Raw genomic sequence first — 27,009 nt, forward strand, 5'->3', positions numbered from 1 at the left:
ACTTAATTTCTCTACCCATTTTATGTCCATCTATTCCATCAGCATCAGGGGATTTGATCAAGTGCGCTTGGTTTGCCTCTCCTTGGCCTCCCTAGCTTTTGGACATGGCACATGCCTCTTCTTCCTCAGTGTTGTTTGAGCTTTACCCTCTCGTCATAGCAGAGAAGGAAAGTAGGGAGAATGAATATAGTATTCTAGCCTAGGTCGTTTTTACTGTGATTAATTCTAAGTGTGAACATGTAAAATTATGTTAAAGTTTGGAAGAAGCATGTTCAAATTATATAAATATGCAAATGGACATTTATATGCACTTTATAACATATTAAGTGAAGATAAGCCTCACATTGATGATGGTGATTGGCACAAATAATGGGAGCAGGTAGCAGGAACACAGAACATCCAAGATAGTATTTAGCAAATTATTTTTATTTACATGCTGTTGATTAAGGATTAAACATCCCGGGGACCAAAAAGATTTTTTCCATTAGAACTCCTAAGTCTCTGATAGTACTGCCTTTGCCTTCTCATTCCTTGGTTGACTGAGCAGCTCCTCTATTCGTTGAAGGTCATTATCAGTGTTCTGATGTTTCTCACTCCTCATTTCTCCAACAAGATCATCTGTAAGCTTTAGACGATCATTCCTGCAATATCAGATATCAGCTCAATTATCTGTTCAAATGGATAAGTGTCTATTTATCTGTACATTTAAAAATTCAGTTTTCTTGGTGGAACTAACCATTCAGCCACTCTCAGCTCATATAACTCTCGTCTTTCTCGTCGCCTCCTATCACGCATAGTCTCGCCCCCAAGCCTCTGCAGACCCATGATTAAAACCCCAGCCGGCAACCTGTAACATTAATTGAATTAGGAAGAACATATCACATGAGCAAGAGTCTCTACTGAATATGTAGCAGAGACGATCAAAATACACATCCAATATATATATATATGAAATGTATAAACACCAAACAAACAGAATGAATATTTCTTGACAAACTTGAAAGGGGACCTATTATGATGTAATACAAGGCTCTGGTGTCCAATTTCAGCTCAAAATACCATTTATTTCAATATTATAACATGTCCAATTTGCCCCTATTTGGATGTGAGAGCAAAAACAGTTTTTGTACCTTTAAAATGCAAATGAGCTGCTGCTCCCCATCCTCTTTCCATAAGAGGGCAGAGCCTTTACAGCTTATGCTTTGGATACTCTTTTCAGAGGGATATATTGGGCAGCAAGTCAACATTTTGCCCTCAAAGCTGATGTGTTAGAAGCAGGAAAAATTGGCATGCGCAAAGATTTAAATGAGTTTGATAAGGGCCAAATTGTAATGGCTAGACGATCACAGTCTGCAATGGTCTATTAAAAGTGGTCTAAGGAAGGAACAGTGGAACAGTGGGGAACCTGTGATAAGGTCTCAAGGCTCATTGATGCACGTGGGGAGTGAAGACTGGACCATGTGGTCCGATCAAACAGACATGCTACTGAAGCTCAAATTGCTCAAGAAGATAATGCTGGTTCTGATAGCAAGGTGTCAGAATACAGTGCATCACAATTTGCTGCATATGGGGCTGCATAGCCGCAGACCAGTCAGGATTGCTTGGCTTATGTGCAGCTCACTCAGGGTGGGATCTATGCTAATATGGCAGACATGACATCATGACTTTGCGTAAACATACACGCAACTTTCTAAAGCCAACTGGAGTGTTCTCTGTACGCATTTTGAGCTATCAAATGTATAATCAAAATGAAAGATTACCAGCAGAAATACAGCCATCAAGGAATCATTTTCAGCCCCTTGAGGTCCGTAAGTTCTCGCCACCATTGGAAAGCCACGCCGATATTTACTTGCGTTTGATTTCTTTGTCTATCCAAAGACTTTTTGTACATTGCCTTTTCTTGTACTGTCTTCCTTTTTTGCATTGTTTGCCTTTGCTGACTACAAAACCCGGCACTGTGAATTTTGAATGCTTTTGCTCTTCCTAGGGGTGTGCTCATGTGGGCAGATCCTGTAGCAAAAGGGGTGGTAGCCATGGTAGCGAGAGAGAGTGACAGTCGCCCAAGCCAATCACTTGTTTTGTCCCGAACGAAAATAATGAGCGGTTTTTATTGCAGATTAAAAAGTTTAGAGTCCTCGATTTTTATACTCTCTTTTTCAGAGTACTTACATTTTAATTATGTATTGACATATGAAGAGAGTTTAAACAAATTTGGACAAAAGTGTTTTAGATCATTCTTACCTACCTTACCTTTAATAGCACGCCAAAATGGCATACAAATTGGCATGTCATATATACGCCATTTCATGAGACCAGTCTGGGGAAGACTGTCACCTGTCGTGGGCAGGACTTGCCCCTTCTTTGACATCACAGTAGGTGGAAATCTGAAACAGCGCATTTCAAACACTGCCTCTGATTTATGGGGATTATATTAAAAAAAAATATTATAGTATTTGATGTTTTAATTTAATTCTATTGTATGTATTTGTATTGTACATTTAATTTTTCTAGTCTCTGGTTTTTTAACTTTAATTTTAACATTTAAAGGGCTGTCTGTTATTGTGAAGCAATATTGTGTACAAGTTATTATAATAACTGTTATTATTTTTAACAGCATTAATTGTCTTCTCACACAGTCTAGTGTTATCTAGTGGCCTTTTTAGGTTTTATAATACACCATGTATCCAACACTAAAACAAAAAAAGTATGGCCATTCATTTTATTTTAATTCAGTTCATACGAGTTGTACATTTTAAATACATACTTTTAGATGTTGTTTTATTTTTTGTTACGCTTTCCAAGTCCAATAAAAGTGAGCATGTTACTGTATTTACCTTCACACTATGTAGATCATGCTGTACTATATATAGCTCTTTTTCAATTTGCTGCCCATCTTGTTGTACCATTAAACGGTAATAAAGTCTGTTTGCAATGCTAAGCAGTTGTGTGAAACACCTTTAACTTAATAATATCTGGGTTAATAAAGGGAAAGGGGGAACAAGAATGAGGGAAAGAACTAATGAACTTAAAAACAAAAAGAAAAAAGGAAAATAGCAACAACAACAAAATGCAGCCTAGCTTGGTAGTTCGATCACAGTCTTCTGTTAAGCATATGGGTACCTCTGGCAATGCAAAACAAAGAGGGAAAAGAGGACTGGAGGAGAAGAGCAAAATGGGGGGAAGGGAGCTGTTTTGGCTGGGGATGCAGATGCAAGACAGAGGATTACAGGGGAGGCCACAGCTGACTCACAGAATGCCCTCAGACTGGATGAAAATATAGATGGGAAGTGTGAGGAGGAGGGAGGGCAGTGTTGCTGCAGGGCAGACGTATCTCCCCAGAGAGAGCAACAGCACAGCACTGATACTGACTGACTGAGATGCGCGAACACACACACACACATTGGTTTTTCATGTTTTATGGAGACATTTTATAGACTAACTTTATACTGTACAAACTTTATATTCGAGTCTTTAACCCTAAACCCTATCACAGTAAACTTATGCTTTTTTTACATTTTCAAAAAACATTACTTTGTATGATTTCTAGGCCGGTTTCCTTATGATGACCAAAAAATGGTGGGAATACCTGAAACACACACAGACTAGTCATAGTTCTCTCTCTCTTTCTCTCAGAGTTCTACTCACCCCAGTACAGCTCCTATGGCTGTACCAGCCAGCAGTCCTCTAAGTCCAAGATTCAGCCTGAACAATCCTCCTGTTACAGCTAAACACATAAATCTTTCATTCTTTCTTGACATCTTAGTATAAGCAAAAATTCAATGAAAAATGAAAACTACTAAAGTCCAGAGAAAACAAACAGTTTAAGTTTATGAACTTACCTCCTGCAACAGTGAAATGGCTCAGAGCATCTTTGTCTCTATAAACTGTCAAACCAGTATTTACAGTGCTGTGTAAAAAAATAAAAATACATATTTATATATTTGAATAGTATAAAGCATGTTTCATTATTGCTGAAACTGACAGCTTTATATCTGCAGGGGTTTTTCAAATTCAAGGATTTCTGAGATCTTTTAACTGTGCGCACAAAAATCTAAATAACGACTTTATCCACCAAGTTATTGAGGTGAACTTGATGCATGCACGAGAATATGAAGCAGATCCGCCGTTCGAATACATGACCCGGAAGCGAGGAGGAGCACCGCTATGATGTGAATTCACGTCCAAGACCTACATGGAAGACAATAACTTGGTGGATACAGTCGTTATTTAGATGTTTGTGTGCACAATAACTATTTTCGTCGCATTGTAAAATTATTGTACAGCCACTGTAGTGAGATGGACTTTGTATCGATGTGTTTAGTGCCTTTATGGGTCTTGTGAGTGTAAATGTACTGAATGCCAATGGAGGCCTATCTGAAGCCTTTCTCAGTCATCAGCTTTCAACAAAAATATCTTCATTTGTGTTCCAAAGATGAATGAAGGTCTTACGGGTGTCCAACAACATGAGGGTGAGTAATTAATGAAATAATTTTCCTTTTTGGGTGAACTAACCCATTAAGGCAAATTTCTCTGAAATGTGATGAGTTTTTAGTTGACATAAACATTGTAAGGTAAACACATATTATAATTCATCAACAGAAGATCATCACATTAAGCCATATTGCCATTCTTGTTTTTCTGTTCCCAAATTTAAGTGCTCTTGAAATTATAATTAAGACTTTTCTTTAAGTTAATTCAAAAGTATAATTAAATTGATTCACAAATTTGAAATCAGGGTCAAAATCACGGTCAAAGCTGATTCGAAAGACCGCTGTTCGACATCCTCTGTGTTTACTAGTAGCAAGCAAGCGCAACTCAGCCGTCATTATGTTAAGCCCCGCCCACAGACTCTATACACAATGTACAATGTGATTGGCCTGACCAGAATTTGGTTTTTACAGCTCAGAACTGTATTAAGAGTTGCTAGACAATACTCGCGGCAGATTAGATTTGCTGCTGCTAGGGTGCGTCTAGATTTCTAGGCTACAATTCTATACTTACTTAAACAGGGTCACAAATGCTGCTACCCTCCAGCTCCAACGCCAGCCAAAGCTCATAAACCCACGAATAGCTGCATTATGTGCGGAGCGCTGGTAAGACAAAATTGGACATTAGTATTTGCATATTTAAGCCTAGGGCTGGATGATATGGCCAAAATTTATATCACGATATATTTCTTAATTTTGGTCGATACGATATAATTTCAATATCTATATGAACTATATAAAAGCTTTAGAAAAACTACCAAGAACTGCCACAAGGGATTTCTGTACCTACAAACTTCTGAAAAATTAATTTGCCAAGTCTATGAAACCTCCTCCTATAAAACTATATAATATTTTAGAAATAAAAACGGTACAAATAAATTAATGTTCACCTTTTATTTGTATTTAGCCTTTATACGAACAAGAAATGTGAAATCACCGTCAAATAAACAAGACTCTCACTTCGCAGACACAGTTTATTGAGCATTTTCTTTTAAGTTTTAAATTTCAGCGAAGAACGATTCATAGCGCTATATTCTCCTTTTATGCAAAACTATAGACCTTTATCTACTGATGCACAAAAAATAAATAAAAGAAGACTCAATTCAGTGGCCTATTTGTGCTCTGTTTGAGATGAGTGCACGCTGCTTTTTGCAAGGCTTTAAACAGGAGAAAATGATAAATTTTCGTGAAGCCATGTCTGACCGTCTTTCACAAGCTTTGAAAGGTAATTTAAACGAGAATGAACGCATTGGTGTTAATACATGACATTGTGTGCAAATGTGGAAAGTATTAAAACAAATGTGCCACTTGCCTCATACATAAATAGTCTACATGGATTATTTGTAACGCTTGGCATCGTATTGTTAGACATTAGATTGATGCATCTATGTCGATGTATTGTTACACCCCTAGTCGGCACCTCTCCGGCACATTTTTCAGCACACTGAAACCTGAAGTTTAATATCAGCCCCATTCGCACGGGATTCGTATTATCTGGGGACCTCTGGTGATTTGTAATAATTGCAGAGAATGTCTGTGATCTTAATCCCGTGCGAATCGGCCATGTCTGTAATTTGTAAAGTAAAAATTCCCCCGCAAATTACCTCCCATATTTCACCGAACACGAGGTCCTGTGATAATATTATTCCCGTGCGAATCGACATCTCTGTGATTTGGCCAGGATTAGGCGGATTGTATATCATTTTTACAAGCTTTTTCTTCCTGTGAGCATTTCTATCTTTATCTTTCACAAAGAATAAAGTCTGCATTCATAATCCGCACCATTATGAATTCCCGTGCAGCCGCGCCCACATGGATTATACTTTCACTTTAGAATGATTATCAATTTGGGAGTAATCTGATTGAATGGTGTGTTTAATATTAACATCAATACTGTTCTTAATGAAAAACATAACAGAACAGTATAGTACAATTACAATCTTGTTTAAATAGGCGCTTTTACATTTAGTTTTGAAACTGAATCTTCCGCCGTATATCGTCAGCTTTTCACTCGTGATAAATTAAATCTGATTACTGCCACTGGTCTGAGCTCAGTTCATGGCGTTTGTTCACTAACTGAACGAAATTATATTTATTTATTAGGCTACTGTAAAATAATCAAAACTATATCGATGCCTGTTTATGATTTCATACAGCAACAACGAAGTCTTGACATCATATCCGGGAGAAGTCAGTAAATACGGGTAAAATCACAGGCTTTGCTTATCCCGTGCGAATGCGCCACGCAAAACTCAGATGTGGGGGATAGGGCTGGGAATCGATTCCAAAAAGAATCGATTCCTCGATTCCAAGGCGTTGGGAATCGAGAGTCGACCACCGCGGGGAATCGACTCCTCTTTATTCACTTCTCTCTCGCTTACTAATAATGATTGGAAGTCTATTTAATTTTTGCAAAATGTTCTTTTGAACAGTTAGTTTCAAATAAAGAGTTAAAAATAAAGCAATTCAGCTGTTTTTATGCGTCATTGCGCGATGACGTCCCTTAAACTTAATTCTAACTACTTATTTTTATATGTATGAAATGTTCAAATCAAGCCATGTGAACGCATATCGCTGATTATTACTATACCTTTCATTCACTTAGTTTAATAGTGTTTATTGTCATTGTTTCCTTCTGTGATCCTGCATCGTGGACAAGTTTGCTACATTTTGCACACAAAAACTCCATAATTTTAAATTGTGAAATGGTTCTGTTGTCCACAACGGTAGGTTTTGAGCGCTGCTTACAGATGCAGATGTGAGGGTCTTATTTTAATTTTCTATTTTCTTTAATCCATTGATAACTGAAAGAAAATGCGCCTAGACTGGAGTACAGCTTAATGACCGAGTCTAATGTTGCTATAGTAATGAACGCAACTTGCTCGCACATCTTATTGACAAATAAACTGCGCACTCTTATATTATTGTTTTTGTTAATATTGTGGTTATTTTGCCTCGTACATTCTGTGCAAAAGCACTTATTTGAACATAGCCAAGTCATTTAACTTAACTGTGCACATGCATTTTAGACATGTCCTGTAGTTTTAAACATGCAATAAATGCACATCCATGAATAATGTGCTATCCTTTTTATTTATTAGGCTAAATCGCATTTACTTCTGGGCTATATGGGCCATTTCAGGAGAATCCATCATTTAAAATTCATCGAGTTATGGAAATGTATCATCATTTTACAAATAAAGTACGTCATCACGCAAGAAGCCAATCGTGTTCTGCTCTTTCTGATGGCTGCGCGCTGAACGTCAGTCATATCGAAATATCGGAAATGTGTTTAAAAATCATATCACCGTTATTGAAAAAAATTATATCGCGATATATATTGATATTGAATTATTGTCCAGCCGCCTCATAATAATAAGAATAATAAGAATAATAATAAGCTTTACAAATATACCGGTTGTAAAACAAAGCAATTCAAGCCTTTAAAAATGGAAAATTAGAGCAGATATCTGCATGAACAAAACATGACTCTGCTACAAACAGATTAATATATATTCAGCTTCTTTCTTGTGTCTTACCACTGCATCCACCCTGTTTTGGTACATTTCAGCCTGGCTAAGCTGAATAAATCTCTCACGCGCATGTCTGGCTCCTGGTAGGCCTCCATAGACCATCCCTACTATGGCAGCAGCAATTCCACACTTCACTATATTCTTGGACTCCTCTGCGTACATTCCACCTTCACTGTGTGAAGAGCAGAACAGAACTAAAGACAAGCAAATGCACCATGCCCACATAGTCCATAAGAGTGTCTCTTATCTGCGACCACAAAACGGTAACACACACACACGGGTGAAAAGTACATACGAGTAAGTAAATTAACAAAATTTCACCTGCAACAATTACAGTTGCCAAAAACAAACACACAAAAAAACATATCTGAGCCCAAAAGGCATAAATGAAGAAGAAAGCCAAAATATTAAAGTGGTGATGAATTGAGAAATCAACTTTCCCTTGAGCTTTTGATATATAAAAGGTCATGGTAATATAAGATTATCCTGTAAGTTTCAGAGCTGAAAACATCCTTGTTAGTCAAAAGAAAAGCTTTTATAGACACCAGGCCCAGAAAATGAATGTTTGCTTCTACTGATGTCAGTGCGCAACGAAACACCGCCTCTACAGAATAATAAGCTCGTGAAGTTCAGTAGCCCCGCCCACCGACTCATGGGATCACGCAAGCAGCAGCAATAAACAAGCTGAAGATTATAGCAAGACACTGCGCTATTCCTGGTTGTGGAAGAACACAGTCGCTGCATAAGCTTCCTTTAGATCCTAATATTAGGAATGTGTGGTTGAACTTTATTTTTAATGAAGTTCCAGCTCACGTGGGGGAGACATGGTGTTCACTTATTTCACCTCAGGATCGTTTGTAAACAAATCTCACAGTTACAATACTATTCTTTTATATTGGACCCAACAGGAGGAATGTTGCAACACACTTATGTGAGTAAAACGTGTTTTTTTTCTATGTAATAGTATTGCATTGATATAAATCGTTTTGCTTATGTGTAAGTGTCTAAAAGAGCATATGGGCCAGGGGTCGCAAAGCCCAGCGTCCCAGAGCTGTGCGTTTTCCAAAACGGAAGCCCATCGCAGATGAATCTCGTAATATTCTTTTTGTTCTGCTGTCTCTTTCGTGACATTTTAAGGGTGTGCACGTGTATGTGTGCGCGCAGTTCGCGCTTATATCGACCAATCATGTGGGCCATGTAATACAAAAATAATAGTCCAATCAATCGCAGGTAGATGAGAAATAAATCATTGTGTTTGTTTGATAAAGACATACTTGAATTAGTCCGGTTGCCGCTTTCAAATAACCCCTCCCTCATGTGAACTGAACTGACAGGAGGTAGATATGACAGCAGACCTGAGCTTATTAAATATGCAAATATTATCCAAATATGCAAATATTATCCAATCCTAGACATTTATTTCCAAGTCTCAAGTGCGGCACGCCCGTCAAAACACAGCGTTTTGAAGAGAGCCTTAAAACCAGTGTAGAAAATAGCCTATTACTTATTAGTTATGATGTTTTTGAATGTAAAAACCACATGAACGTCATTAGTTGACATCAGACAACAGTATAAAAAATAAAAAAAAGCCAGTTCATGACACCTTTAAATACCATGGATGAATAAGAAGAGTGGGGAAAGACTTTGGAAAGATGGCAGCTTCATACGTTTATGTTTTCACAGAGATTGGCAAGTATATTAGTACAATTTTTGTAATGGGGAAAAAAATATATATATTCCTAGTTTCAAAATCAGCTGTATGCAAGCAAAGTGTACCCGTTTTTGCCCAATTTAAAAATGTACTCATGAAACCACTAATAGACCTACCAATATCTGTGTAGAAATTAAATATGGATGCTGCCATCTTTAGGTTATTTTCCTACTCCTGTAATTTGTCTATCAGGTGAATTTTTTTATTTTGACCCCCTCTACAAAAGTGTGGATTACTCGGCAAATATGAATTAATTCATGGTATTTTATATTTTGGCTTTCATCCCTATTTTTTGTTTGCCTTTTGTCATATTTTATTTTATTTGTATAAATAAAAGAAAAACACAGGAATTACAGAAATGTTTAGTTTTGCTGAAATATTGCTAATGTTTTTACATATACAATTTGTGCTAAGAGTATGTCTGTATGATATTAATCAAATAGCATCACGATAGGCCACATTGCACATCATATTTGACAGTATAATATTATAAACTAGCAGACAAGCCAGCAAACTTTGGGCAGTAGAAAGCAGGAAGTACAGCAGGAAGTATAGTCGCAATATCAAAAGCCCGCCCACACTCTCACAGATGCAGAACAATTAATTATGTTGGTGTGAAATAAACAGTTATGGAAATGTAGAAATTAAAGCTAAAGCTCCAATCTGCTCCCAAAAATCCAAAAAAAAAGTCAGTTTAGTCCCTCAGTGACAACTTAACTCAGAGAAGACGTTGATCTCAGCTATCAATCTTGACGTCACACTCCCCGTTTTTATAGCATCAAATAACTAACTAAAACTAAACTTATTTTAAAAATGAACCCTTGAAATGAAATCATTGTGATGATAACTGCCTTCAATGATATAATCTTACTTTGGGGGGAAAATATTTGAAGTGTAATTTTATTGTTTTGTTTGCCTCGCGTCCATTAGAAAACACAGCGGGGCAACTATACTGTGACCGGTCAGAGGGGGGCGATCGAGGCGCAAAAGCTTAAGTTTCTGAGAGGGGCACTGCAGGCTTGGTCCGAATTCACAGCACTCATAAAAGAGTAGGCAAAAAGTACCTGAATTACCTACTTCTCCCGGTGAGATTGAGAGCATATAACGGACACTTTACTATCCCATGATGCAATGGGAGATGATTTATGAAGTCCAGTAAAGCAAAAGTTACTGCTACTGGTATGCCACATGATAGTGACAACAGGGTAAAGATTATCCAGATTACATCTGTACTGCACACATTCATACAACATATAACATATTTTGTAATTATTAAAGCACCTACTCAAGAGAGTATTGCGATTTCAGACACTGCTTCTGAAGGGAATGGAAGTTATTTTGATTAAGAATTACAAGAGCACATGAATACAAAACATTTCAATAATAAATACTATGTAGATGAATTACGGACCGTCGGACACTACTTACCCCCTGCTGAAAAGATCTTTGATGCGGTCCCATCCTGAGTCAGGGAACTCTGGCTTGCCTATGTGGTGTGGTAAGGTCTGTGCAGAGGTACCATCAGACGCATGTACGCAAGGAAGAGTGAACCCAAGAAGAGCCTTGAGAGGACCCAGATGTGAGCCCCTGGGTCCATTTGCATCTGTCCCTCCACATAAATCCTGCCGCCTTGCAGTACACATCAACAAGCTGTTAATTCATTAAATGAGAGAAATAAGGCCAGAGGTATAAGATCGCGTTTATGCACTTTCATCCACAGTGACATTTATGCCCTATGGTTATGACAGAGAATCATACACACAGGCTACATTTTAACACCTGAAGCAACGCAGCTGTCAAAAAGAATTTCTGCATCACAGAGGAATAAAGGGTCTGTTACCGGAAATAATATCCCGCGACCCCTTAAGAGATGGAGGTTTGTGAAGAATGCGATCTTTACCTTTCAAAGAAAGAAAGAAAAAAGTCAAGTTAACGTTATGCCAGCCGTACATTCGAAGACACGCCACAATATGTTCAAATCATTAGCAAACCATAGTGAATGTTACGGTGAAGGTAGGCAAAACGTCAAACACAAAGTAGTATTAAACATTCTAAACAAGAGCAGAGAAGAATGTTTAAAATAACCAATTCAGCAACAGACACATCGTCGGCGCTTGTCTTCGCTAATTGTTTTTTGTTTATCGCATTTGTCGGGTCTGAGAAGGGACAAATGTATGATGTCCGATATGGGCAGCTTCTCTAGGTGCAGTGCAAGTTAAATACCTTAAACAAGGAGCAAATTATGTTTCACATTCTAAACAAGCTTTATTCTAGTCGTACGTAACGTTAACGTACGCCTTTACAAATAGAGTTGACTCCTTAACTTACTCCACGCACATTAGCAAAAGGTAGCATCAACGTAAATTTACTTAAATTGTTTAACATTTTTAGCATTAATAACTCCTGTTCTGCCGCAAGATCCGACATATCTCACCTTCTTTCATTCAGTACTCCTTCAGCGTCCATTACAATGTCAACATGTTCGCCGTCTTCCTTACACACAAGAGTCCGGTTGCTCCGTCTAGTGGTGGAGGACCCACATTTTCGAAACGATTTCGTGTGTAATAAATGTGATCAGTTTTGCTCGAAAAATATATTTCTAATGTCTTTTTATTAAGGGGTTAGCTCAATGTTTAAAAGGCAAAAACTAAATGTACAATTATGTTCTAAATGCAACACTTGTCATTAAATTTGAAGACACTTACAACCTCAATAGTTCTAGGGTCTTATTCCATTGTCGAAATCAATGAAAGAAATAAACATTTAAATGAAAATAAATCATTTGTAGTGGTATACAAAATAACTTTTATTGGTGATGATTATCTTTACTGACAAATTACCATGATCTGCTCCACACCATCTGGGTGATAAACAAAAATGAAAACAATTTCATATCATGAGTCAAGACAATTTTCTACAGAAATACTGAAGCATATTCAACACCTCAGTTTCAATTTGTCTCTATTCTGCATTCAAATGTTCCTCTAGTGGCACTTGGATGTGCATCCTACACATCAACTGCAAGATGTTGAAGATCTGATTCTAGTGTTGAATCAGACTACCTAATACTGTTGTACTGAGATTTTACTGGTACTGTTGCATTGATAGTGACATAGAAAACATGTTACATTTCTATACAAATTATTAGAAAACTTGGTATCAGTTAATCCAAAAATACTAATAATCTGGACCTGGATATTTCCTTTAAAAAAAAAGAAAAAAAATTCTGCACTGGATCAAAGTAATCAGATTTTTCATGTACCAAATGTATTAAAAATTGTGTTATGTTACAGGATGTTCTGAACCAGCTCCAGTCTTGAATCTTTAAATAACCGGTCCGTTACGCTACCTCTAAAAACACTAAGTAAAGTAACCCCATAAATCTACAATGCAAATATTTTTTTTTTTTTACAAACTAAGAAAACATCTCACAGGAAAAAAGTATGCACTGAAACAATGAGGAAAGAGAAATGTACAGTACTCAAACAACCAAGAACTTCCACCAAAGCCATTATTTCCGATGTGCAATATTGCTGACAATATGCATAAGGGTCTAGACAGGACTTTTTTATATATAAATATGTAGATTGCTGTTAAGAGCTTAAAGCACATGTTTAATTGATTTCCCTTCAGTCTTAACCTTAGAGCAAAATAGAGACATTTGTCAGGATTCACTGGATTAACTACACAGATCTGCCTCTAAATGCTCTATTCAGTGATTAATACCAGTTTAAATGGCAATTGTGAAGTTCAAAAGGATGAAGAGAATAAAGGCAAAGAAAAGGAGAATGATCTCCTCATTAAGATTTCTTCAAGTCAGAGTTCAGATCGGCTGGGTTTGTGGATGATCTGATTGTAGTTTGATTTTCTCTTAGGTTTGTATTTGAGCAGCTTGCTGAAGTCAGTGAGCAATCTCTCCCAGTAACAAGACACATCCTCCATACGGAGATGTTTCAGAATAAAGTTCTGACCCCTAAAGAAATACAGAGTCATGAATATCAGTTTAAGTATCAGCACCTGATGACAATGTTGCAAAATCATTTTGTCATACAAAAATGAAAACGGTCATTTACTTAATCAAAAAAGATTATATTTTGAAAAATGTTTGTAACCAAACAAATATCTTCTTGTATGTTCCACAGAAGAAACATTTAAAACAGGTTTGGAACAACATGAGGGTGAGTAAATGATTTTGGTGAACTATATATTTAAAGCTGTATATGCCTGACAAAGCATTAAGAGAATAAACTCATTAAAAGACTTAACAAACTGTTACCTTGTAGCAATTTCTTCTGCCACTGCATCATTTTCTTTCACAAACTGAAGCAGCTCTCTAACAAACAAAAAATTAAAATGATAATTACATTTTTTTCAACAGGTCCAGAAAAATAGGACAGAACAAATACATCTAAACAAATATATATAATAAATAAATAAATACAAATATAATAACATTTTCAGATTAAAATACTATACATAGATTACACATATACCCCTAATCGTAGACTTTTAACATTTTTCAAAATTGGCACTTTGGCATAACATACTTTGTGAAATGCTAAATATTTTGAGCATGAATTTAGACTGGAACCCCATGGGCTAGATCTGCTTACATGCATTTTTTATAAACTAAAACCTTGTAGTTTTTTGGATTTTATTAAAGGACTTATGCCAACTATGTAAAGCCCAGTGTGCTGAAATGGGACTTTGTATTGTGTGTAATACTGTACTAGTATTTGAGTGAACGATTTTTACGTTTATTCTGCAAAAATAAACTTTAATTCCTTCAGCTCATAGAATTAAAGCCATGTAAATGCAAAACAATCTGAATGTAGTAATAACAAGGGTACAAAGGGAAAAGTTTGGATATCAGCTACCCTTTAAGTTACCTGAGGTCAGACAAGTCCTGCTTGACAGGGATGTAGTGAACCCAGGGCTTGAGCTGAGTGTAGAAGAACTCAAGCCACTCCTCCCCAACATGAAAAACCAGTGAGCCACAGAGGAACAGATGCTTCAAACGGAAACTAGCAGCAACACCTCTGAAGTTAAAGAGGTATCTGAGAAAGATCAAGGGAACAGACAATCTTTTACAAAATATCTTAAATGCTGGTTCACTGACAGACATCTGGCTCACTGCTAGAGCTCTTGCAAAAGCAGAAATGAGGCTGGTCTTACTTGTATTCACAGTGGTCAACTAGGGGAATTTCCTTCGCTGGTGGTCTACCTAAAGTGTCCTAAAAGTTTAACAAAAAACAAAACAGTAGTTCTGTAAAGTCTAGAGCAGAAATACATTTTGATTGAGATATTTCCATAAATATTAAAGCACTTCAAGTTTAGTCTAGATACATGTTTACAAGTCTTTGGCCCCTGTACACTGCTCATTGCAAATTTCTTCTAAATTTAATGGGTTGGCATGAAATGAAAAATTAAAAGAGAAAACAAACCTTCTCAGACTTCCAGGCCTGGTTCTTGGTGTACTCTGCATCCACAAGGTCAGGATTTTCTCTTGAGAGAAGGATCAGAGGGTCCCTCTCTGAACTGGTCCTACAAACATTGGAAAAACTGATCAGCTTTTGCTGAAAACAACTCTGCATTAAACTGAATGCTGGAGACACAACAGACCTAGAGCCTCTGAAGAATCCTTTTGGGCTTTTCTTCTTCCAGGGCCATCGTGCAGCTGATCTGAAGAGTGTAAACTAAAAATTAGAATACATCTAATGGCCTTAAATTGACTATAATGTAGTTTAACCTCTGTATACTCCCAAGCATTCTTAAATCTGAATTTGTATAATATACTGAGATGTTGAGATGAGAAAAAGAATTTAAATATTTTAATTTGTTACCAACTTTTTCAGGTCATCCCTCATCAGGTCCCATCGGCCCAGTCCAGTGGGGTAGATGGGCCATACAGCAGGACCTCCCTCCCAGAATGTCCATGCAGGGTACATGATATCCTGGTATTCTAGCGTCTAAAGAGTGAACAAAAGTATAACTACACTTTAATACAGTTAGAGCCTGACTAATACATATTTAATACAATATGTATACAATATCAAAATATTGATATACACTATATTGCCAAAATGTTTTGGGATGCCTTTAAAATGTAATTGTCACATTCCATCACATTCTTAATCCGTAGGGTTTTATATGGAGTTAGCCCATAATCTGCAGCTTTAATAGCTTCAACTCTTCTTGGAAGGTTTTCCACAAGGTTTAGGAGTGTGTTTATGGGAAATTTTTGACCATTTCTTCTAGAAGCACGTGTAAGGTCAGGCATGTTGGACAAGAAGGCCTGGCTCGCAGTCTCCACTCTAAATCACCCCAAAGGCTTTCTTTTGGGTTGAGGTCAGGACTCTTATGCAGGCCAGTCAAGTTCCTCCACAGTAAACTTGCTTTGTGCACTGGTGCAGTCATGTTGAAGCAGTTTTTGCTTGACTTGGCTGAAGCTTCGTGCTGATGCGACCGTTATAGTGGCAACAGCCAATCACACGTCTGCTCTAGGGTTGCATGAACACAATTGGCTAGCATCTGCTCTAGGGTATTTGCATAGGGCGATCTGATTGGATGACACCTGCGTTGATGCTTAAGTTGATAAATCTTAAACTTCTGCCACTTGTAACGCGAGTGAAGTGGTGCAACGGAACCCACAATTCAGTTTGACAATACATGACGTCACCCATTCAAAGTAAATGAGAAGCATTAACACTGATGCCCTGTGTGAATGCTGCATAAGGGTCCATCTCCAAACTGTTGCCACAATGTAGGGAGCATGACATTGTCCAAAATGTCTTAGTATGCTGAAGCATTAAGAGTTCCTTTCACCGGACCTAAGGGTTAAAAACAACCCAACCCCTGAAAAACAACATAACACCATAATCCCCTAACACCATAATCCAAAAACAAAATTTTACACTTGGCACAATGCAGTCAGGCAAGTACCATTCTCCTGGCTACCGCCAAACCCAGACTCATCCATTGGATTGTCAGACAGAGAACATTGGTCACTCCAGAGAACACGTCTCAACTGCTCTAGAGTCCAGTGGCGCCCTTCTTTACACCACTGCATCCCACACTTTGCATTGTACTTGATGTGTAAGGCTTGGATGCAGCTTCTCAGCCATATAAACCCATTCCATACAGCTAATCTGAAGGCCACACAAAATTTGGAGGTCTGTGTGTTGGTTGGTGACTTCTGCGCACTGCAGTTGGCCATGGAATATTTAGTAGTGAGGAAATACCATGAATGGACTTATGGCACTAAGCACTCTTAAAGGGATAGTTCACCCAAAAATGAAAATTAGCCCATGATTTACTTACCCTCAAGTCATGCTAGGCATATATGACATTCTTCTTTCAGACAAATAAAAGTTGAGATAGATTTAAAAAGTCCTGGCTAATCCAAACTTGATAATGGCAGGGATAGTTGTTCTGTTTTTGAGGTCCATAAAAATGTCCGTCAAATAACGTACTTCACACAGCTTCAGGATGTTAATAAAGTCCTTCTGAAGCAAACTGTTGCACTTGTGTAAGAAAAATATCCATATTTAAAACTTCATTCATTAAAGTTCCGGCCGATCACGGCCCGTGGAAAAGTGTTGAAAGTGCCTTCTCGGAGTTCAAGATGCGTACGCAACGTCAGACGAGCATACCTGGTAGCGTAAGCCTTTGAACTGCATAGGCACTTTTAACACTTTTTCCATAAACTAAATACGGAAGGCGATCGCCGAAACTTTACTTAATAAAGTTTTAAATATGGATATTTATCTTACAATGTGCTTCTGAAGGCATGTATTAACCTCCCGGAGCCACGCGAAGTACGTTATTTGACGGACAGATGTACTTTTATGGACTTCAAAAACAGAACAACAATCCCTGGCATTATAAAGCTTGGATTAGCCAGGTCTTTTTTAATATAACTCAACTTTTATTCATCTGAAAGAAGAATGTCATATACACCTAAGATGACTTGAGGGTGAGTAAATCATGGGCTAATTTTCAGTTGGCTGAACTAACCCTTTAAAGGCGGAAACTCCGGAAAGAGTAAATTACAGTCTGAGAGAGCCCCTGTGAAAGGTGGGCTCACATGAAAATAAAGCCCAGCTTCACTCACTAAACAGGGGATTTTGATCATTCAACACGCAAACTCCAATCATTTTAGAGGGGAGAGAGCTGTGTTCATACATTAATTGGGACTGTGAAGGGACTGTAAAGTGGTACGCTGTGCCCATAAAGCAACCTCAGAAACACTCGTGGTGATCTGAAGCAGGCATTCTCCAGATGCTATGCGATATAAACAATCCTCCGGCCAAACTCCGAGAGGATCGGTTTCTGCGTGAACAGTCTAGGGGGAGCATTCTGATAATACACTCGGACGGGGGCATTTAGAGCTTGAACGACAGATATTATAAACGGGTGAAAGAACTGTCTTGAATTGTGTATTTTCCCCCATCTTAGAGGGGTTATCGTACAAGAGAAAAGAGTTCTGATATAGAAGCACTTTCTGTATTCTTTCAGCTTTGGTCATACCACACAACGCCTGCAACGGGAAGGGAAACCGAAATGGTAATAAGAACGGGTAGACTTTACTGTTGAAGTGTCTACAATGCTACGCAGCACTTTCCTTGTGTTGGGGATGGATTGCGTTTTGGCCACGAGTTCTCTTCATAGCTATGGGGCTGAGGCAGGACTTTGACAGTTGCAGTAGAGCACTGTGCAGAGGAAGAATGCTGAAAACATCATCATAAGAGGGCTATGACCGACGGCAACGCCAGTGTATACAGTGTCTAGTGTAAGCAGCACAGACAGTGTTTATCATAAAAAGGCAATGAACGGCGACAGCACCAGGGTATGAACAGCGGTAGCTTCGGCGTATGTGAATCAGTGGTTAGTGAATGAGTGAGCAGCCAAATTGGCTGGAGCATTTTGTACTCTGTACATGGCAAGTCACCGCACTGAAGCGGGGAGCTGCGTTATGAGATTGAGCGAGCGACCAAAGCACCTTGTGCTTTATGTAAGGCAGACTGCCATTCTCAGGGGGGCGTCATATAAATGTGTCAATAAATGAGTAGTTGTAGCTTTTTGTGCTTTGTACTTGGCGTACCACTGAGTAAGCAGCATACTAGCTCGATGGCATACTGTAGATGGCTTCTTGAAGACAGTGTAGCTGTCTGAAGGAGAAAGAAGGGAATGGCATTCAGCGTCTCTTTACAGAGCAGAGGAGCCCGCCTCTATTTTGCACGCTTTAATGCCATTGGCAGGCGAATTCTCACCTGCAAGATTTCATAGGGCTTCAGTATTCGCGCAGACAAGGTGTTTCCCCATAGCATCATCAGCTACTGACAGAATGTGGAGTGAACCGAATTCGAAAGGGAACAAGTTCTATGTGAATGGCCCTTAACTGATCAAAAGATAAACATACAGCATATTCTTATTTCAGTTTTGCTATTTAAACAGACAGTTTCCCAAATCCATTAATTTTAACAGAAAGCCAGAAGAGAGTTTCAACTGAACTGTAGCACAAAATATTTATGCTAGTTTTTGCTCATATGATTGTCACCCTCTGCTTTTCTGCAACTGAGTGTATAAGCCACCTTGTGAGTGTATAACGCACTTTCAGCTAATATAAAAAAACTGTTTTTTGTTTTTTTTTTTTGATTGGTTGGGGCATTTTACAGCCCTTCATCAAACTTCTCAACACACAGCACCCATCTGGTAGGAAAAAAAAAACAGATTAACACTATCTGTGCCTAAATTGTAATTGGATGGGCATGGCAGATGTTTGGCTAGGCAAAGCACACCCTTTCCCATGCCGAGATCTGGTGCTCAACACACCCCAAACTGATTAATAAAGAGGGTGGTAAAAGATACATTTTGCATTACTTTGCCTACAAAAGAGATGAAAAAGGTGAACCAACAGACCATACCGGACCAGTCATAAACGTTGCTAAAAGGTTGCTTTAGGTTTTGATAAAATTTGCACATGCGTTTTTATCTGAGTTTGGAAAGAATAAAGAGATTAGGAATATTATTTTTAGTAAAAGTAATATGAATATTATTAATATGAATGTTTACAATAAAACGATCTCCGTCAACATTCACAAAGTAACCTGGCTGAACAAAATTAATCTAGGTCAATAATCATTTATAATATACTACTACATGTTTAGCATGTTAACATTACTTCATGCATTAAACTAATATTAACAGGATTAACCAAGATTAATAAATGCTGTAAATGTTGATTATTCACTGTTGATGTATGACAGCTAATGTTTTATATGCTATTTCATTGTGCATTTCTCATTTTGACACCAACAGAAAGGGATGACCTTCAGGTCACCAGCCTCCTATTCTAGAAGTACCATCAGCAACAAGTTTTTATTTTTATTTTTAATGTTGATACATTTTGATTTCATTGCGCCAGTTTGCACCATGTGATATACAAACTACTATAGTGAGTATGAAGCACTTAGAAAGTGCTTTTTTACATTAATTCTTGAAAACAAATTTAATTCAATGTTCTTAATAGATTTGTTTTCAACTCAGTTTTCTTTTGAGGCTGGTTATTTTTCATCTATTATATAGATTTAGTATCAATACTGATATATTAGAAAGACAATTTTGCGCTATTGTTTTTAAAAAAAAACGCTTTTAGCTGCTTTAAATCAAGTGTTAAATATAGGATTGCGTTTTCATTATCATTTAATTTTATTCAAATATACAAAATATTTTTTCAAGGCATTAGACGCGTTGAAGACAGTATTCCAAAAGTGGAGAAAGCAAGGCACAACAATAAAATGATCAAGAACAGAGTGTCCCTCCAAAAGACAAAAGAGAAAACTGGTCAGAGGAGCTGACAAGAGGCTTACAGCAACATTAAAAGAGTTGCAGCTCTTTCTGGCAAGTATCGGCTGTAAGCACATGTGATAACTATATAACTAAGGCTATGGCGCAGGGTAGCAAGACAAGACTTTTCGGACTAAAATATATCCAAGCCCGGCTAGACATAGTCTCTCAAAACCATGTGGAAAAATGTGTTGATTAGACCAAGATCAAACTTTTGGCCAAAATTGTAAAAGGTATGTTTGGCACAAAAACAACAGCACATCAGCAAAAGAACACTATACCCACAGTGAAGCATGGTGGTGGTAGCTTCATGCTCTGGGGCTGCTTTTCTTCAGCTGTAGGAGGGAATTATGAATAGCTCCAAAGTACCAGTTGATTTTGGCACAGAAACTTCTGGCATCTACTAGAAAGCTGAAAATGAAGAGAACTTTCACCTTTTTCAACATGACCATAATCCAAAACAAACATTCAAATCAACAAATGAATTGTTTCAGCAAAGAAAGATTAATATTCTGGAATGACCCATCTAAAACCCAGACCTGCATCTTGTGGGGGACCTAAAGAGGGCTGTGCAGAGGAAATGCCCTAGCAATTTAATAGATTTGGAGCAAAGAAGAGGGACCATATTCCCAAGACAAACTACCAACTACCTGTCTAGACAGTGCTGTAATAAAAATCAAAGTGTACTACTAGTTCAGAAGTGTGCAGATTTATGCAGTTAGTAATCAGCTGTTTTAACAGGGATGTGTCAGTGTTAGTAATCTGAAGGTGGGGGCAAAAAAAATGTAAATAGCCTTACAGGGATGGAAATTAGCACCCGCCACCAGCCAAATGCAGGTGATTTTGAGGTGTGGCAGGTAAACTCGCTTCACCTACAGGCGACAGTTGCGGGTAAATAAAAATTGCTTCTGTTTCACCTCTTTGTAAATTTTGTTCAATGCATGTGAGTGCTGCCTTATGTATGACTATGACCAGTCGTTTTCGCCTTCATCACCCGGATGTAGAGCCAGAAGACGCGAATGAGAACTCGCGCGCGCTGTGAGAAGATCTGTCTCTGTGCAATCATCCGAAAGCACACACTCGTCTCACAGCGCGCAAATATTGAGTTCTCTTTTAAATCTTGTGCTTAAACGGACAAACTCACACAAAAAGTATGTCAACATGTCCATCTTGAAGAGTATCCTGAAATTTATACAGTCGAGAAAGACAACGCATATCCTTGCATTAGGTCTTAAAGGGGCAGTAGCCTTTACTGCTGTCTATTTAATGTCAAACAAAAGGACATCACTCACTGCTCTTGATTGAATAGCTTTTGTAAGTTTAATAAGGATTAATCTTTCATTTAAACTCTTCTGACCTCTTCTGGCTGTAGGATATACAGAGATCATGGCAAAAACTTTAATAAGCAGACTAAACATGGCGATGTCTGGATGCCCAAATAGATCCGTGGACGTACCTCGGTTAAATATGCAGTTATTTTACATTTGAGTACTTTATTCAATTTTTGTAACATTCTGCAGGCCAGTAGGCCTGTACATTATTATTTAATATACACATGAGTGAGGTCATTTTAGTTTGAATTTTATTTTATCCTGCGCATTGTTGCAATGTGCTAAATTATTTTTTGCATAATTTGTAATTTATTTATTATTTGAAGCTTTAATATTAATTTATGCAATTGCAATGCCTTGATTTTTTTGTAAAGTTACACAGTCAAAGCATTAGCCATAAATGCAAAGGTACTAATAATTGTCATAATTTCTTTCAGTGTTTTGGTTTTCGGCCTTGGTCTTCTCTTTTTCAGTTTTGGCCAAGAATTTTGATTTCGGTGCATCTCTGACAATGTTCTGCTCAGTATGTCGTCAACCCGCTTCAGAAGATGCCAAAACGAATAGTTTCATTGTTGGGACTAAAAACTTAAAACTGGAAACCATAAAAGACTACGAATCATCCAAAGGCAGGTGGACAAAAAAGTAAATTTCCATCCCTGTTGCCTTAATATTGTCAAGTTACTGATATACCATAAAATCAATTTAAGTAGATTGTTCTTGGCACTTTGTTGGGGTAGAGGGGGTACGAACCTTACTAAAGGAAAGTACAGGCAAGACTGGCTGAACCCATTCAGGAACCTGTGGATAGTCACGCACATTAATCACCACCTCCAAATCTGGCAACGTGTTAATCACTTTTAGGATGAAGTGTTCAACACCACTGCATCTGCAAAGAAAAGATAGGCTAATACCTATGCATCTTTGCACATATGACAGGATCATGACTACCAAAAAAATTCACTTCACCAACCTTGCTGGAAACATGCAGCTTTGTTCTCTGTACAGCTTGTTACCGATGATCTGGTAGTGCGTACCAACACCTCTTTGGATCGTGTCTGCCATGAGCCCCTCAGATATGCCATTTTTAAATGGTCTAAGGTCCTCTTTTAAGACACTGCAATCAAAAGAGTGATGGAGGAAAGTCTAAATTATACAGTATTTCAACCTGTACAGGCGCATAGGCTATGCATATTCTATTGTAAGATACTCTTTATATTTTCTGACCTCAGATGACAGCTGCAATTCTCCTGACTACATGGTTGGTATTTATTAGTGGCTTCTGTGATCCTCCTGATGAATGACTGCCAACGTTCTGCTAACAGACAGACAAATAGACAGATAGACAGACCAAAGGCATAAATTGCAAACAAAAACGAACGTTCAGAAAAAGTCTCAGACGTGTCTCAACATTAAAAACTTGAATTACAGTGAACTTAAAAAGGTGTACAGTCTCTGCTGATTTAATATTTAGCCTAAACACACAGACGCTGACAATTATGCAAAGACATGCTGCATTTTCAAAAGAGGAATATCAAAAAACATTAGACAGATTTGCTTGGTCTAACTTTACAGAGACGCTAATGCTAAGATATCGCAATCACAGACACGTTAATAAATTAAACCGTTAATAATTTAAAAAAAATATGAAAGACAGATAATTGTCAGTATCAAAACAAAATTCTACAAGTTCTCACCGTTATCAGAAAGACAAAATTCAACTCCATTCAGCAAAAGAATGAAAAACGGCATGAGCAGCCACAGCAGCTCCATTTTTCTGCATCAATTAACTGTGACTGCCTCGATTTGAGGAGAAATCGATCAATGTACTAGTATGGTCTGACACTAGATTAGAAGTCCCCGCCCTATGTCCCCGTCTCGGCTCAAGAATATTGCACTCATATATGGGCCATTCTACAGAATTGGTGCAAACTGCTGTCCTACATCAAAAAAACACATTTTAAAAGCATTTAATTATTCAAATCTTAGATGTTTACTAAGATCCTTCAATTATCTATTGAAACCCACTATAACATTTCAAATATCAATAAGCTTTATATATATAAAATCATAATTTATAGGGTACTTTACATTGGGAGGTGGCTGTCCCAAACCCTAACATCTAAATTTCAACTTGTGAAAATTATATTGAAACATTTTTTGTAATTTTTTTCTTTCTTGTTTTTAAACATATCTTTTTGATTGTTTTAAAAAAATGAAGTATAAAAAAATATACATTTTATATTTTATTTTTAAATCATGAAAATGTATGTAAAAAAATGTGTCCCTTATTTTCATGTCACTACCGAAACAGTGAATGTTTTAGTCCACTGGCTGAGACTGATTTTAACCACTCCCCTAATTTTTTGATGTCCCTCTCTCTCATATGCTACTTGGTGAAAAGATTTGTCCCATCATTTTGATGTAATTGTGTTTTAAAGTCTGAAAATCTGTATGTAACTTTAAGGAATGTCACTACCAAACACATTTTCTCTGCGATTAAGAACACTTTTTTGGATGTTATTCCATAAAATTTAGTTTTTATATGTGTATATCTGTTCTGACCAGTAATTGCTAACCGTGTGCTGATTAGCATCTTCGAACAAGGCTCAAAAATATCTAAAATTGTCACTACCAAAACAGTCACAACCGAAACAAATCTTGAAGTTTCGGTTGTGACATCATTGTTTTGGTAGTGACAAAAGGGAACAAATAATCCTTTATTTTGATAATTAAACTACATTTTAGTACAGTTATGCAAATCATTAGTATTGTAGTATGTTTTAGTAGTGGTTTAGTATGCAAGTTTTAATTCTGTAACCTCATCACATTACAATTACTTAAAGGTGCAGTCCATGATACTAGCGAAGTGTTGTTAGGTTGTTGCCAGTAATGTTAATTTATATAATTAACTTGACAGGGAGAATTACATTTCTCACTCACTCACTCACTCACTCACTCACTCACTCACTCACTCACTCACTCACTCACTCACTCACTCACTCACTCACTCACTCACTCACTCACTCACTCACTCACACACACTCACACACACACTCACTCACTCACTCACTCACACACTCACACTCACTCACACTCACTCACACACACACTCACTCACTCTCACTCACACTCACTCACTCACTCACTCACTCACTCATTCACTCACTCACTCACTCACTCACTCACTCACTCACTCACTCACTCACTCACTCACTCACTCACTCACACTCACTCACACACACACTCACTCACTCTCACTCACACTCACTCACTCACTCACTCACTCACTCACTCACTCACTCACTCACTCACTCATTCACTCACTCACTCACTCACTCACTCACTCACTCACTCACTCACTCACTCACTCACTCACTCACTCACTCACTCACTCACTCACTCACTCACTCACTCACTCACTCACACATACACTCACTCACTCAATTCAATTCAATTGTGCTTTATTGGCATGACATACATGGGTACATATTGCCAAAGCATTTCAACACTCACTCACTCACTCACTCACTCACTCACACACTCACACACTCACTCACTCACACACTCACTCACACACTCACTCACTCACTCACTCACTTCAAAATTAACATGAAATATTGGAATGGAGGTTATATTTGTTCCTTAATTTACTCTAATTTTAGGCTATAGATGGAATCCATTTTATGTCATTTTTAAGTGAGACCATTTTGTACACTTAAATAATTCTGATGTCTATTGCAATGGACATTTTGTAAAAATAAAACAGTGATTCTGAAACAATCTACATTGTAAGACGTTTTTAGGTAAAACAATCTGTGCATACCTCGTCTCACTTGCACCTCAAGACCCAAAGTATAGAATAGCTCTAGTTGTTCTTATCAGATATTTACTGTCAGATGTGTCTGCAATATGTGCTGACTGCATATGTGCAACATAGTTAGTTATTTGTATTAACATAAAATGTTGACAGTCTGAATAAGCTATGACAATTTAAGTATTGTGGTCACTACCAAAACAGTACTGTCACTACCGAAAATGAGCTGTCACAACCGAAACGTGGGATGTTTTGTCAAAAATAACGTATATTGAATTATCAAATAATATGTTATGACAGTGGTTGGTTTAATGCATATGTGAACTAATGAATCCTTATGTTTAGAATCAGTATGATAAACTTTATGCCTTCTACATAAAAAGATTGGATTCAAAATTCAACAAATCTCATAAATTACACTTTAAATATTATTAAAATTGTAATTATTATTGATTTAACCTGTAAAAATATTTTTTAAAAATAGAAAAAAAATATTTTTAGTAGGTAGATGCAAAAAAATCGTAATAGGTCATTATAAGCCTTCTTAATAAATTATATATTATTGTGTTTCGGTAGTGACAAATTTGGGGAGAATGAAAATATTTCAGCATTTTCTGAAAATACAGTATGAGAATTAACTGCACAATTACTATAAATGTGTTCCTTGCATATTATACAATTTGCATACATGCAAAATTTGTGAAAAAAAAAAAAAATTTCAAGATGTTTCCACCTCTGACTTTGCACCAATTCTGTAGAATGGCCCATATCGTAGTTTTTTGTTTTTGTATATAATGTGGTGCTTTGGACCTTTTAATATGACATGGATTCTGCAGTTCTTAACAAGTCTTAATTTAAATCTGCACAAATTAAGGTTTAATAGGCCTAGATACATTAAGGCTACTTGAGATAGGCTAATATGAAGTGGGAAATTGGACAAAATGAATAATAATAATAATTTATGCTTAAAATAATAACATAATAACAGTAAATGAGTTATACAAACTTCCCTTTGAAATTAAGTAGATTTAAGGCCACTGGCAGATATTCTTGTTTTAATCATGGATGACATGTTGCTGTTAAGCCTCTTGACTGCTTCCCTTACCAGTTTTCTCTTTGTCAGCAGCCATATCACCCTGTAGCCCAAGACTGGTTTCCCACTGAAGCTAAGCAGGGCTGAGCCTGGTCAGTACCTAGATGGGAGACCAAATGGGAAAACCAGGTTGCTGCTGGTAGAGGTGTTAGAGAGGCCAGCAGGGGGTGCTCACCCTGTTGTCTGTGTGGG

At 37.4% G+C, this 27,009-nt stretch overlaps 2 protein-coding genes across 6 annotated transcripts; both read right to left on the minus strand.

The window, feature by feature from the left end:
* Nucleotides 1-405: 405 nt before the first annotated feature.
* timmdc1 (translocase of inner mitochondrial membrane domain containing 1) lies at nucleotides 406-12,262 on the minus strand. Of its 3 annotated transcripts, none has more exons than XM_067441551.1 (9): nucleotides 12,166-12,262; nucleotides 11,572-11,631; nucleotides 11,160-11,381; nucleotides 8,027-8,192; nucleotides 5,002-5,090; nucleotides 3,840-3,907; nucleotides 3,646-3,724; nucleotides 737-847; nucleotides 406-641 (listed from the first exon to the last, which is right to left on the minus strand). In XM_067441551.1, exons 3-9 carry the CDS (start codon nucleotides 11,372-11,374, stop codon nucleotides 494-496), a joined length of 876 nt encoding a protein of 291 aa, XP_067297652.1. In that variant the 5' UTR covers nucleotides 11,375-11,381; nucleotides 11,572-11,631; nucleotides 12,166-12,262; the 3' UTR covers nucleotides 406-493. The 3 variants fall into 3 exon arrangements, with proteins under 3 accessions (XP_067297652.1, XP_067297653.1, XP_067297651.1); XM_067441552.1 differs by having other exon boundaries at nucleotides 11,511-11,631; nucleotides 12,166-12,183; XM_067441550.1 differs by lacking the exon at nucleotides 11,572-11,631 and having other exon boundaries at nucleotides 12,166-12,250.
* Nucleotides 12,263-12,797: 535 nt separating this feature from the next.
* On the minus strand, nucleotides 12,798-26,869 carry poglut1 (protein O-glucosyltransferase 1). Of its 3 annotated transcripts, none has more exons than XM_067441549.1 (11): nucleotides 26,830-26,869; nucleotides 23,135-23,222; nucleotides 22,881-23,024; nucleotides 22,661-22,796; nucleotides 15,579-15,700; nucleotides 15,354-15,413; nucleotides 15,176-15,275; nucleotides 14,907-14,965; nucleotides 14,621-14,788; nucleotides 14,008-14,064; nucleotides 12,798-13,704 (listed from the first exon to the last, which is right to left on the minus strand). In XM_067441549.1, the coding sequence occupies exons 1-11, from the start codon at nucleotides 26,852-26,854 to the stop codon at nucleotides 13,548-13,550; spliced, it is 1,116 nt and encodes a 371-aa protein (XP_067297650.1). In that variant the 5' UTR covers nucleotides 26,855-26,869; the 3' UTR covers nucleotides 12,798-13,547. The 3 variants fall into 3 exon arrangements, with proteins under 3 accessions (XP_067297650.1, XP_067297647.1, XP_067297648.1); XM_067441546.1 differs by lacking the exon at nucleotides 26,830-26,869 and adding an exon at nucleotides 23,605-23,755 and having other exon boundaries at nucleotides 23,135-23,225; XM_067441547.1 differs by lacking the exon at nucleotides 26,830-26,869 and adding an exon at nucleotides 23,605-23,748.
* Between the last annotated feature and the right edge of the window lie 140 nt (nucleotides 26,870-27,009).

This window comes from Pseudorasbora parva, chromosome 4 (assembly GCF_024679245.1).
Source record: "Pseudorasbora parva isolate DD20220531a chromosome 4, ASM2467924v1, whole genome shotgun sequence".
Taxonomy (NCBI): Eukaryota; Metazoa; Chordata; class Actinopteri; order Cypriniformes; family Gobionidae; genus Pseudorasbora; species Pseudorasbora parva.